At 38.1% G+C, this 12,422-nt stretch overlaps 2 protein-coding genes across 11 annotated transcripts in view; one reads left to right on the top strand and one right to left on the bottom strand.

Annotated features, from left to right (window-relative positions):
* NAA35 (N-alpha-acetyltransferase 35, NatC auxiliary subunit) overlaps nt 1–12,422 on the top strand; it is a 106,406-nt gene that overhangs the window by 26,969 nt on the left and 67,015 nt on the right. The window lies entirely within an intron of this gene.
* GOLM1 (golgi membrane protein 1) overlaps nt 10,868–12,422 on the bottom strand; it is a 123,715-nt gene continuing 122,160 nt past the window's right edge. For 5 of the 7 annotated variants that reach the window (XM_041746570.1, XM_041746568.1, XM_041746569.1 and 2 more), the window contains one exon: nt 10,874–10,997. In XM_041746570.1, the coding sequence (XP_041602504.1) occupies nt 10,897–10,997 (101 nt within the window). In that variant the 3' untranslated portion in view covers nt 10,874–10,896. Of the gene's footprint in view, nt 10,998–12,422 lie in introns of all 7 variants that reach the window. The other 2 variants (XM_041746571.1, XM_041746564.1) reach the window with 2 other exon arrangements.

Raw genomic sequence — 12,422 nt, 5'->3', positions numbered from 1 at the left:
AAATTATGGATAATTTATTATACAGAGTGATAGAGAAAGGTGTTTAAAATCATGGGAGAGTAGGGGTGCCCGGATGGCTCAGTGCCTTCAGTGTAGGTTATGATCCTGTCTTAGGTCATGATGGGGCGGGGGGGGGTGCTTGCTCAGCGGGGAGTCTGGTTTGCCTTCTCCCTCTTCCCCTCTCCTCTGCTTGTGCGCTCTGGTGTGTGCACTCCTTCTCTCTCAAATAAATAAAATGTTTAAAAAATCATGAGAGAGTGTATACTTTAAAGGGTTAGGAAAAATAAAGATTGGAAAGAAATATAAATAAAAACTCCTGGGCTGGAAAGATTATGCTTTCTTGTTTCTGTAAACTTTTCAGATTTCTCCAGATAAGTTTGTTTTGGTTTTATAATTAGAAAAAGAATTACCTGTTGAAAGTCCTTAAGAGACTTGGTAGTGAATAAGTAAGAATGAACTGTAATAAATCACTTGTTGGAACTGGCTGCTTCTGAAGTTCCTACATGCTGGTATATTTTGCCCTCATATGTGTCTCTGTTTTGTTTTTACTCCTGAACTGGAGACATGTGTCTTTCTTAATATCCTGTATACATGTGCAAAATGGAAACCACAGTTTCCCCCCTCAAACCACTGGTCGTCTTGCATTCTGCATCTTACAGAATGGTATCTACAGCGTTATCTGATTGAATTCTTTTGTTTTTACCTTGCAAGTGTTTTGAATCTAGGCATTGCTTTTCCTTTTCTCATTGTTCCTGCTTTATTTTTTTAATTTTTAAAAAGATTTTATTTATTTATTCGTGAGAGACACAGAGACAGAGAGAGGCAGAGACACAGGAAGAGGGAGAAGCAGGCTCCATGCAGGGAGCCCAATGTGGGACTTGATCCTGGGTTTCCAGGATCACGCTCTGGGCTGAAGGCAGTGCTAAACTGCTGGGCCAACCCGGGTTGCCCCTTGTTCCTGTTTTAGTTTGAGCTTTTGTCAGCTTCAGATTTAGGTTCTTATGAGAGTGTCTGCACATTTCTTTTTGGGCCAGTTTTTCCCTTTAGGCCACTTTCCACTTGACTACCTGTTACCTTCTTAAAAGTAGATAATCTGGTCGTATTCGGTTTTGCTCTTTGAAAATTTTTCTTGGGGTGTGTGTTTTAATAAAAGTAATACTTTTACATACTATGCAAAATCAAATAGACCATAGGATGTAAAATGAAAAATTATGTTCTTATACATTCCATAATATTAAATTATATTTAGCTTTTTCCCCACTATCTCCACATTTCTACATATAAAAAATTTTATATAATTGTTTTAATATAAACAATTTTATACAGTTTTAGCAATTTTTAGGTAGGATATGTCAGCACATTTTTAGCATATAACCAGCATTCACATTTTACTCCCTGTTTTACCCAAATAGTAATTTTTAGTTAAATCATTATTCAATGTTGACATTACTATGATTGTATAAATACTAATGACAGATGAACCCAAATGGTGTAAGTGTACATTTCTTTCTCAAAAATTTTTATTTTTCTTGAAGGTGATAACTCCCTCCTCTTTTTTTAATTTGATTAGTTTTCTGTGAGCTTCTCCCATATTCTTCTCTTCCCATTATTATGAAATATATCAGTCTGTCCGTTTATATATATTTTGAAATTCTTCACCTTAGCTCCTTTGTTCTTTAGCTTCACACTGGATCAGTTTCCTTCTACATCCACTGTACAGCTGTGATCCCAGGGTTCTCTTCACTATTCTCCTGGGAATTCCATTTCCCTTTCTTTTTTGTTAGATTTGTAGTTATCTGGATTTCATACCCTTATTGTTCTTAGTTTATTACTTTGCTTGGTACAGCAGTTCGATGGGGAGACCAGGAGGGAATTGTTTTTTGAACTTGCATGTCTGAAAATGTCTTCCCTACCCTCACACTTGATTAAAAGTTTGGTCATGATAGATTTCTAGAATGGAAAACTATTTTCTTCCGAATTTTTTAGACATTACTCCACTGACTCTTAATTTCAGTGTTGCTGTCCTGCTCCTTTATATGTAACCCATATTTTCTCTGTGGAAGCTTTTAGGATTTTTCATTTTAATGACTATACCTTAGACTTGGTCATCGCAACCCTTTACTAATTTCAGTTTGAAGTATTTTGTTCACAGACCACCACCTGTCTCTATGTTGCTTGTGTTCTGACTCCTACAATTCACCCCTACATGGACTCCAGTTTATATTACCTTTTTATTGTCATTACCCTTTTGACTCTCTTTTCTAACTTTAAAACTATCTTCCTTCATTACGGCTACTCCCTTATCTATACTTGCAGCTCTCTTCCTCTCTTGCCTATTGTACCTCAATTCTAGTTAAGTCCAGCCCTCTATCTGCTGTGCCTTTACACTTGCACACCTCAGTTGATTGCAGTTGATTGCACTCTGATTGGTCTACTTTCAGTTCACCACCACGTACTTCCAAGTGGGCCTTAAGTCTCCTTCCCTGGGTCATTCACACTCCATCTCAGAATTCTAACAGTTGTACCATCATTACTTGAAGCCAACCTACCTTTCTACTGTACTAAATAAGTGAAAGTCATCTCACCTACCTGCACATGTGCTCTGTGTTCTTTGACCCTTCTCTTTGTCTAGATGAACCTATATGAGGGCGATCTCTTCCGCTTGTACATTAGATCCCATAACCTGTCTTATATTAACAAATATTCCTCTAGCAATTCTACCCTCTGTCCCTTGCGTAATGAATTTGCCCCTCTGCTGGATCATTCCCATTAGTATGTTACCATTTCTTCACATAACATAACTTCAGCTTCTCTCCCCTATCTCGGTTCTTTTTAGCCAGAATCCTTAAGAGATGTCCATTCTCTCTTGAATCCTCTCCAGTCAGACTTTGAATGGTGTTCCACCAAAACTTTATCATCATGGTCATCTAAGACCTCAGTGATGCTAAACCCATTGATTAACGTTTGGTCTTAAACTTAATCAGGCATCGGATTTTTGACATGAAATCCATCCTTGAAACAAATTATTTTCTCTTTTTAAGATGTTTTTTTCCCCTGGTTCCCTGCCTCACTGGTTGTTCTTGTTTGTCATCTCATTTTCTAAACCAACACTGTCCAATAGATATAGAATGCAAGCCATTTAACTCATTTAAAATGTTCTAGTAGTCTGTGGGTGAAATTTTTGTTAACATTTTATGTAGTCCAGTATATCTAAAATAATATTTTGATATATAATCATTTATAAAATATTGAGAATTGCCAAAATATGGAAAGAGCCCAGGTGTCCATTGACAGATGAATGGATAAAGAAGATATGTGTGTGTATATACACATATGTATGTATATGTATAAACCTATACCTGTGCATATACACACACACACACACAGTGGAATATCACTCAACCGTCAAGAAGAATCGAGTCTTGCCATTTGCAGCGATGTGGATGGAACTAGTGTGTATTGTGAATTCCAATTTCTCTGAAAGAGAGAAAGACAAATACCATATAAATACCATATGATTGGGTAGCCTGGGTGGCTCAGCGGTTTAGCACCTATCTTCGGCCCAGGGCGTGATCCTGGAGACCCAGGATCGAGTCCCACATCGGGCTCCCTGTGTGGAGCCTGCTTCTCCCTCTGCCTGTGTCTCTGTCTCTCTCTCTGTGTCTATCATGAATAAATAAATAAAATCTTAAAAAAAAATACGATATGATTTCACTCATGTTGAATTTAAGAAACAAAACAGATGAACATAGGGGAATGGAAGGAAAAATAAAATAAGGTAAAAACAGAGAGAGGCAAACCATAAGAGACATTTTTAAAGGATTTATTTAGAGAGAGAGCATGCACAAGCAGGGGTAGCGGAAGAGAGAGGACAAGAAGCAGACAGCTGTGCTGAATGGAGAACGCAGTGTGCGGGTGATCACATGACTGAGATCATGACCTGAGCTGAAATCAAGAATTGGATGTTTAACCCAGTGAGCTGCCCAGGCACCCCAAGAGATTCTTAACTACAGGGAACAAACTGAGGGTTGCTGGAGGGGAGATGAATAGGAGGATGGGATAACTGAGTGATGGGCATTAAGGACGCACTTGATGTAAATACGCACTGGGTATTATATGCAACTGAAGAATCACTAAACTCTATCCTGAAACTAATAATACACTGTATGTTAACTAAAATAAAAATTAATGAGATGTAAAATTATATTTTTTTGTAGCAAATATTCTAAGTGTGGTCTCTATGTTACACCTACATCACGTCTCAGTTTGATTCAAATGCTCTCTACTTAATTGGCTGTGTAATGACCATATTGGTCAGCACAATTCTAAACATTGGTGTGGCTCGGGTCCTGTCTTTATACCTCATCTCTCCATACTCATTCCACTGATGATCTCATGCAGTTTCATAGTCTTAAATTCTGTCTCTGCTATTGAATGTTAAGTTTGTATCCTCAGCTGAGACTTTATAGACTTCCCTAAATCTCAGACTCACATATGCTACTGCCTGTTCTGCATTTTCCACTTGGACGTCTATCTCAGACTTCACATTTCCAAAATAGAGCTGCTGATTTTCCCCTTGCCTCCTTATTTCTTCCTTCTGTAGTCTTCTCAATTTCAGCAAACAGAGTTCTTCTAGTTGTGCAGAATAAAAACCTTGGAGTCATCCTTGACTCTTCTCTTTCTCTCATACCCTACATCTAAACCCTCAGGAAGTCCTAGGAAACAAAGGTTGGCAGTCTACAGCCTATAGGCCTATCCAGCCTGCTCCTGTGTTTTTATTATGGCCGTTAAGCAAAGAATGTTTTTTGAATTTTTATTTAAGATTTTTTTTTTTTTTTTTTTTTTTTTTTTTTTTTACTTATTCATTTCAGAGAGAGAGAGCACAGTCATGAGCCAGGGGGGTAAAGGGCAGAAGGAGAGAAAGAAGCAGACTCCCCACTGAACAGGGAATGCAACACAGGGCTCCATCTCAGGATCCTGGGATCATGACCTGAGCAGAAGGCAGACACTTAACCAACTGAGCCCCTGATATGGCCCCCATTTATGTATGTTTTAAATGGTTACATTTAAATAGTCATATAAGTACTTACATAATATTCTCTATTTTACCACATGGCTTGCAAAGCATGAAATATATATTATATGGCTCTTTAAAGAAAAGTTTGTCTATCCTTACTGATACTGTTATTTGTTTAATTAGCATGTGCCAGGCATTGGGGCAGGTGCTGCTGGGTATTCTGCACCTGTAATGACAGGCATGTATTGCTTTGCTGTTCAGGCTGAGGGTGGGAGGGGAGAGTAAGAGCTCCTTCCTTAAACATCCAGCTACTAGAGCCACACCTCATCCTTCAAAGGTGTCTGATACCTCTAATCCTTTTTTTTTTTTTTTTAAGATTTTATTTATTTATTTATTTGACAGAACACAAGGAGAGGGAGAGGGAAAGGAAGAAGCAGGCTCCCCACTGAGCAGGGAGCTTCAGTGCAGGGCTCTATCCCAGGATCCAGGAATCATGACCTGAGCCAAGGCAGATGCTTAATTGGAGCCACCAGGTGCCCCTAATACCTCTAATTCTTGAAAGCTTTCTTCATCCTTGCTTTCCAAGGGCATTGGTTTAGCTTTTTCCACTCACCTAAGTCAGTTACTTTTTGTCCATTTACTTTGTATTTTCCAAAAATTGCCTTACGTATTTTGTTTGTTGTACTCCATTCTCTGTCCTTTGGGATTCAAACTTTTAATTCCTCTAGTATCATCTTTAGTATGATTTTAAGAGGTGTAATGGAAGTACTGCTTTTAACCAGAAGTTGAACATTTTTGCTGCCTACATGATAAAAGTTAAAACCCTTAGAGTAACACTTCCCGTGAGCTGGTTCTAACTTTATTGCTCATCTTTTTTGTTGTTTGTTTATTGAGTTATGTTAGAGATACACCACTGTGTAAGTTTGGGGTATACAACATATTGATATGATGCATTTATATTGCTATATAATTGCAGTAGTAGCCATAACTAACACCTGTTGTATCACATAATGATCATTACTTCTTAGTGCTGGGAACAGTTAAAATCTAGTCTCTTAGCAAGCTAATGTTTATAATACAGTTTTGTTGTTTACAATCCCTATATGTGTATTAGGTCTCTAGGACTTACCTACTAGTTGCAGATAATGTACCCTAAACATCTCTCCCGTTCCTCCACTCACCATTTTATTTGCTTTTACTCACCATTTTACTAGCTTCTATAATTTTGTTTTTTTTTTTTTTTTAGATTCTACATGTAAAAGATAACATACAGTATTTGTTTTTCTCTGTCTGACTTAGCATGTTATCCTCAGGGTCTATTTATGTTGTTGCAAATGACAGAATTTCCTTTTTTCTCATGGCTGAATAGTATTCCACTCCATATGCATATATACACACCATATCTTTATCCATTTATCCATTGGAGGACACGTAGGTTGTTTTTATGTCTTGGCTATTGTGAACAATGCTACAATAATATGGGAGTTGTATAGGTCTCTTCATTACCTGCTTTCATTTCTTTTTGCTATATACCTAGAATTGGGTTTGCTGGATCATATATATGGTAGTTATATTTTAAATTTTTTGAGGAACTTCCATACTGTTCTCCATAGTGGCTGAAACAGTTTGCGTTTCCACCAACAGTGTACAAAGACTCCCTTTTCTCCACATCTGGATCAACATTTGTCATCTCTTACCTTGTTGATGATCACACTTAGAGGTGTGAGCCAACATCTCATTGTGATACATGGTACAGATATCATTGGGTGTTTTTACTCATCTTTTTTCTCTCTGTGGCTTATTGTTGTTCAGCTGCTCCTGAGTACACTATTCTCTTTCATTATCCCATGCTTTTGCACAGGATGCTCTTTCTAGCTCTTATGCTTTTTCTCCTTTTTAGGATAAAGTCCTACTTACCTTCAAATGTGGATCCCCACCTCCTGAATTGCCCAGACTTCAGTTTTCTTCTCTGCCCTTCTTAGCACATTCTTCTGTTACAGCTGGTGCCTACATACTGGCTTACATGGAACAGTCCTACTTGGCATCTTTTATCCTGATGTAGTTATTAATAGCATCCCCTTCTACTCTCAGTAGTATGCCACTTGGAGTAATAATGGTATGGCCCACCCCTTCTTTTGTCATTTATTTTGAACATGAATGTGATGTTGGAGGTAGGTCCTGCTTCTTTTTGTAAACATGTAAATCTAAGACCGCCTTAGAGCTTAGGATGGTGAAGAAGAAAGATTATTTCTGATATTCCTGTTATTTGGCATGACATAAGTATGTATGCATCACTTAAGTCACTGTAGTTGAATTTTCCTCTTTTTTGCAACCAAGCATATTTTTAAGACAATAAATAAAACTATAAAGGTTCTGGTTTGCCTGGCAAGGAGTAAACAGTTACCCATTTGGCATGTATTTCTCCAGATATTTTCTGTAATATGTATATATGTGTATTTCACTTAACATCATGGAATTACGTAAAATACTTGCAACTTTTTTTCCACAGACAATAGAAAATAGATTTCTGTATGTACCAGTATATTGTAGGTAGAGAGCTACCTCATTGTTTTTTAGTGGCCTGCATAGATAGCATCATGTTAAGAGTATAGGTTTTGAATAGTTGTTTCTGACAAGAATTGTTAAAGGATACTAAAACTAGTAAGCAAAAGTATAATGAGCACCAGATTTGTACCTACCCTTCAAGTGTCTTCCCATAAGGTACTAATTACAAAGGGAAAATGATTCATTTATAGGGAAGAAACATGGCAAATAACACCTCAGCTAAATGGCCAGACAATATCACCAATAATGGGACAATTCAACATCCTGTGTCTCCAGAGAGAATGCTCCATGAAGAACACAGCATCACGTCTGTGATATTCCTATTAAATATAGCATAAATTGGATTTTACTTTGGAGAAACATAAAGCAAACTCATATTGAGGGATGTAGTTGTTAAAAATAACTTTGGCCTATACTATTCCAAAATGTCAGGGCATGAAAGATAAGGACCAAGGAAATGCTCCACATTAAAGCGACATGAATTACCAAATTTGATCATTGTACCATGGGTATGTAAGAGAATGATTTATGGTTTTGGGAAATCACAGTGAGTATTTGGAGGTGAAGGAACATCACAATCTATAACTTAGTCTCAAATGTTTAAGAAAAAGTGTAGAGAATGATAATGCAAATATGGTAAAATGTTATCATTTGATGATTATGGGGAAGGAATTTAGGACCTCTCTATACTATTTTTGTATTCTGAAATTTTTTCAAAATAAAAGTTTAAAAAGTACAGTCTCTGGGGATTGCTACCACCTATGTTTGTGTTCTTCCTCTGTCACTTACATGCTTGTGGTGTTTGGGAATTTAAGTTTCTACACCTCAGTGTCCTCATTTATAAAATGTAGTTTGTAATTGTCCCTACCTCAGAGCGTTATTGTGAGGATTAATGAAGTTAATACAAGTAAGACGTTTAGAACAGTGTCTGGCACATAGTAAGTACTTAATGTTAGTTGTTACTATCATTTGTATTCCAATGTATATTCAGTAAAGTATAAGCCACTTACTAATGGACATTTTAAATTGTTTGAAGTCTTAATCTGAATCATCTGTGGGCATGTTTTACCCTTACTTGTAGCTTTATACTGTGTTACTCAGTATCTGGTCTGTTGAATGCACTCAGATTTGGGTGAATGGATCAAGTCGTTTCAGGAGCACCTGAAATCTTTATGCAAGTATTTTGTCGGTGAAATAAATTTTTAAAGTAGTAATGAATGATAACTGATATATTGTAATTTTTGTTTTAGAAGGGATTGAAAAAATTTTACTTTCTTAGAATATTACATTATTAGTACAATCAAGATCACTGATTTGGTTGGAATCACATTTAGTGCTGATATTGAGTGTTCTGCTACAGTTATGATTATAAATGTTTTACTATTCCAGATTTCCTTGTGGAGATGCATTGTTTTAAATGCTATGTTTTATAGGACCCTGAATACCCCTGATAACTTTCTGCAGTTATATCTTGGCAGTATTGTAAAGACATTGTAAAGTACAATAAAGAACGTGGGGCTTTATTTCTCAGGACATCCTCATCCTCTCAGTGGATAATAGGCTCTATAGTGGCTGTGATTGTATTTTGCCATTGTACCCCTGGGTACATTCTGTGTTCTGAGAATGGTTCAGAAATGAATAAGGAGAACATTTTCCTTACTCGTCCACACCTCCAAATTCTTGATTTCAGAACTGCTACCCTTTTCAGTTAACTGTCTGCCTCCAGCTCAAGTCATGAACCCAGGGTCCTGGGATTGAACCCCACATTGGGCTCCCTGCTTCTCCCTCTCCCTCTGCCTGCCGCTCTCCCTGCTTGTACTCTCTCACTTTCTCTCGCTCTAATAAATAAAAATCTTTATTTAAAAAAAAAAAATACCACCCTTTGCTCTCTGTCACTTACTTTCTGGCTCCCTTACTCTGATTCCCCTACTCTTGCTATCCTTCAGTTCCACAGAGACCTCCAGTTTCCAGATGCTGCTCCTTTAGTTTTCTCTGTTACTTCTGTTGTGTCCATGGTCCAGTGGTAAAATCATTCTTTCTCAAACACCCTTGATTCCCTTGCCCCTCTTGTCTCATAATGTGTCACTTATATGGCAAAATCCCAACCATCTGCCTGCTTGCTGCTTGCACCCAAACAGCAGAAGGCTGCTAGAAAAAACCCACATCTGTGTGTCTATTCTCACTTTAATTTTAGGACTGCAAATCTCAGATGGGCACTCAGCACTAGAGACAGTCCTATCCTACAACACTTCTGTGGTAAACTTTCTTTAACAGCCTCTCAGTGACTTCTCCACATATTTTACTTCACAAAACCTCTATTGACAACCCTCTTTTCTGTGTTTACTTTGTACCTTAATGAAATATTAGATGGAATCAGATGTAGGTTGAAGTGCTCTATCTTCTCACAATCATATGTTGCTAACCTGTGTTGGTACCCACATCATCTGCCTTCTTTCTATCTTGTGAAAATGCAGTTCCCCTGACCATCTTAGCTTATCTTCCACTTGTGTTCTAGATTCTGTCTCTGGCCTGCTGCAGTCATTAACCATTCTTTGTTATGCATTATTAGTATCTCCTTCCCTACTATATTATTCTTTTGGCATATAAACATGCTTAAATATCGTTCAATTTAAAACAAAAATCACCTGGATCCCATGGCTCCTTATCTAGTGTCATTTCTCTGCTACCCTATGCAAAAAAAATTTCTTGAATGAGCTATAAATATTTACTTATTTTTTTTATTGGTCATTCTTTTTCTACAACTGCACAGAAGCTAGTCTTAACAAGTTCCTTAATGATAACCGTCTTGCTAAATCCATTGTTCTCACCCCTCTCCCTCTCCAGCCATCAGCCTCATTTTACACAGTTGACCTCTCCTCGTCTTCCTGGTATAGCTGTCTCTTGGTTTCTGTCTTCCTCACTGGTTAACCTGTTTCCTGTGCTTGCTTCTCTGGATGCTGGGACTTATTCCTGGGCTCCTCTGTATCTTCTTCTTTAGTCAGTGTCCTCTAGTCTTGATTCCTCCCCTGATTTTCAGACTCCCACAAGTACCTGCCTGAAATCTTCACTTGGATACCTAAAAAATTATAAATGTAACATACTAAAATTGTACTCCATCTCTGCCTTTAAACCTCTTCCTCTGAAAATCTGCCCTATCTCAATAAATTGTACCATCATATACGAGTTCCTCAGACCAAACACCTAAAAATAATCCTTGATTGCACAGTTTACCTCATACCCCACATTCACTTCATTGGCACATCATGTTGGCTTTACCTTTTCAATATATCCTGATTTCAGCAACTTCTCATCACTTATAATCTCATCAAATCACCATCAGCTCCTGCTTGCATTATTGGGTGGTGTCCAGTATCTGGTCTCCCTGGTTTTATGTTGACTTTTGTCCTTGTTGAATCTACAGGGTTTCAAGAGTACTCTTTTAATGGTAGCATCTGTTTATAGAACTCCTCTGCTTCAGTCCTCCAATGACTTGGATTAAGTTCTTGTTACTGAAACTACTATTTATTTCACAGACCTATGATACTCTGTGACGATGCTTTTCATTAGACTCCTCTTGGACAGCAGTGCTTAAGTAGGGCATACTGGTGTGTTTTGTTTTCACAGTGTTGGTCTATTTGATTTGTAAAAAATTAGTAACATTTAAAAATTGGAGAATTTTACATTAAATTAGATATTCTGAAAAACATTAGCCTTGCATTCATTACTTAATAAGGTAAGTAGCAGCTGGCTTCCTTTACGTGTGCATTCTCTAGTCTGCCACAATCTTTACCACTCCCCCAGGTATCTTGTAGCCAACCTGATCTACTTAGGAAGATGACCTCTGCCCTACAGTAGGTCATCATTCATTTGACTTTTTTTTTTTAATTTTTATTTATTTATGATAGTCACAGAGAGAGAGAGAGAGAGAGAGGCGGAGGGAGAAGCAGGCTCCATGCACCGGGAGCCTGATGTGGGATTCGATCCTGGGTCTCCAGGATCGCGCCCTGGGCCAAAGGCAGGCGCCAAACCGCTGCGCCACCCAGGGATCCCCATTTGACTTTTTTTTTAATGGTACTTTGTGTCAAGTAAAATTCTAAGCCCTGGATATAAAGCAGTGACTACATCAGAGACTTAATATCATTGATTATGCATTCCTTGGGACAGATAGTGTGTCATTAAGCAAATATATAATGTCAAGTGTTGTTAAGTTCTGTGAAGAAGAGTAAAGCAGAGACAGCACATGTAAAATGGTGGAGGGTGCTGTTTTAAAGAGAATGCATAGGGCAAACCTCTGTATGAGGAATTGACATTGGAACAGAGGCTGTAATATAGGGAGGGATGGGGCCCTGAAAACGTTAGGAAGAAACTCTTTGTGGGGAGAGGTAGCAAGTATAGAGGTCCTGAGAAGAGAATCTGTTTGATGTGTCCAAGGGATGACAAGAAGGCCTGTGTGACAATGCATTGAAGGTGAAGAATTGTAGGTGGAAGGGAATGAGGTTGGAGAAGGGAGGCCAGGGCTGCATGGTGATTGGTGATAGGCCTCAGTCCACGTGGGTTTCTGGATTTTCCTGTGAGCAGGGAAACAGTTGAAAGGTTCTGAGTAGGACATGATGTGAAATCATTTATTTTAAAGCAATCTCTTTGGCTTCTGGCAGTGAATAAATTATTGCAGGGATAAGCATGGAAGGGAGGGACTTGTGTGGAAGCAGTATAGAAGTGAGAGAGGGTGATGACTTCAGTAGAGAGAATTGTGAAAAGTGAGAGTTATGCTTAGGTGAGAAATTGAAGGTCGAGCCTTTTGGGTTTTCTGATGGTTGGATACAAGGCATGGAAAAACGAG

The sequence above is a fragment of the Vulpes lagopus genome, chromosome 2 (genome assembly GCF_018345385.1).
Source record: "Vulpes lagopus strain Blue_001 chromosome 2, ASM1834538v1, whole genome shotgun sequence".
NCBI classification, from domain to species: Eukaryota; Metazoa; Chordata; class Mammalia; order Carnivora; family Canidae; genus Vulpes; species Vulpes lagopus.
This window is presented reverse-complemented; position numbering and strand designations above follow the sequence as displayed.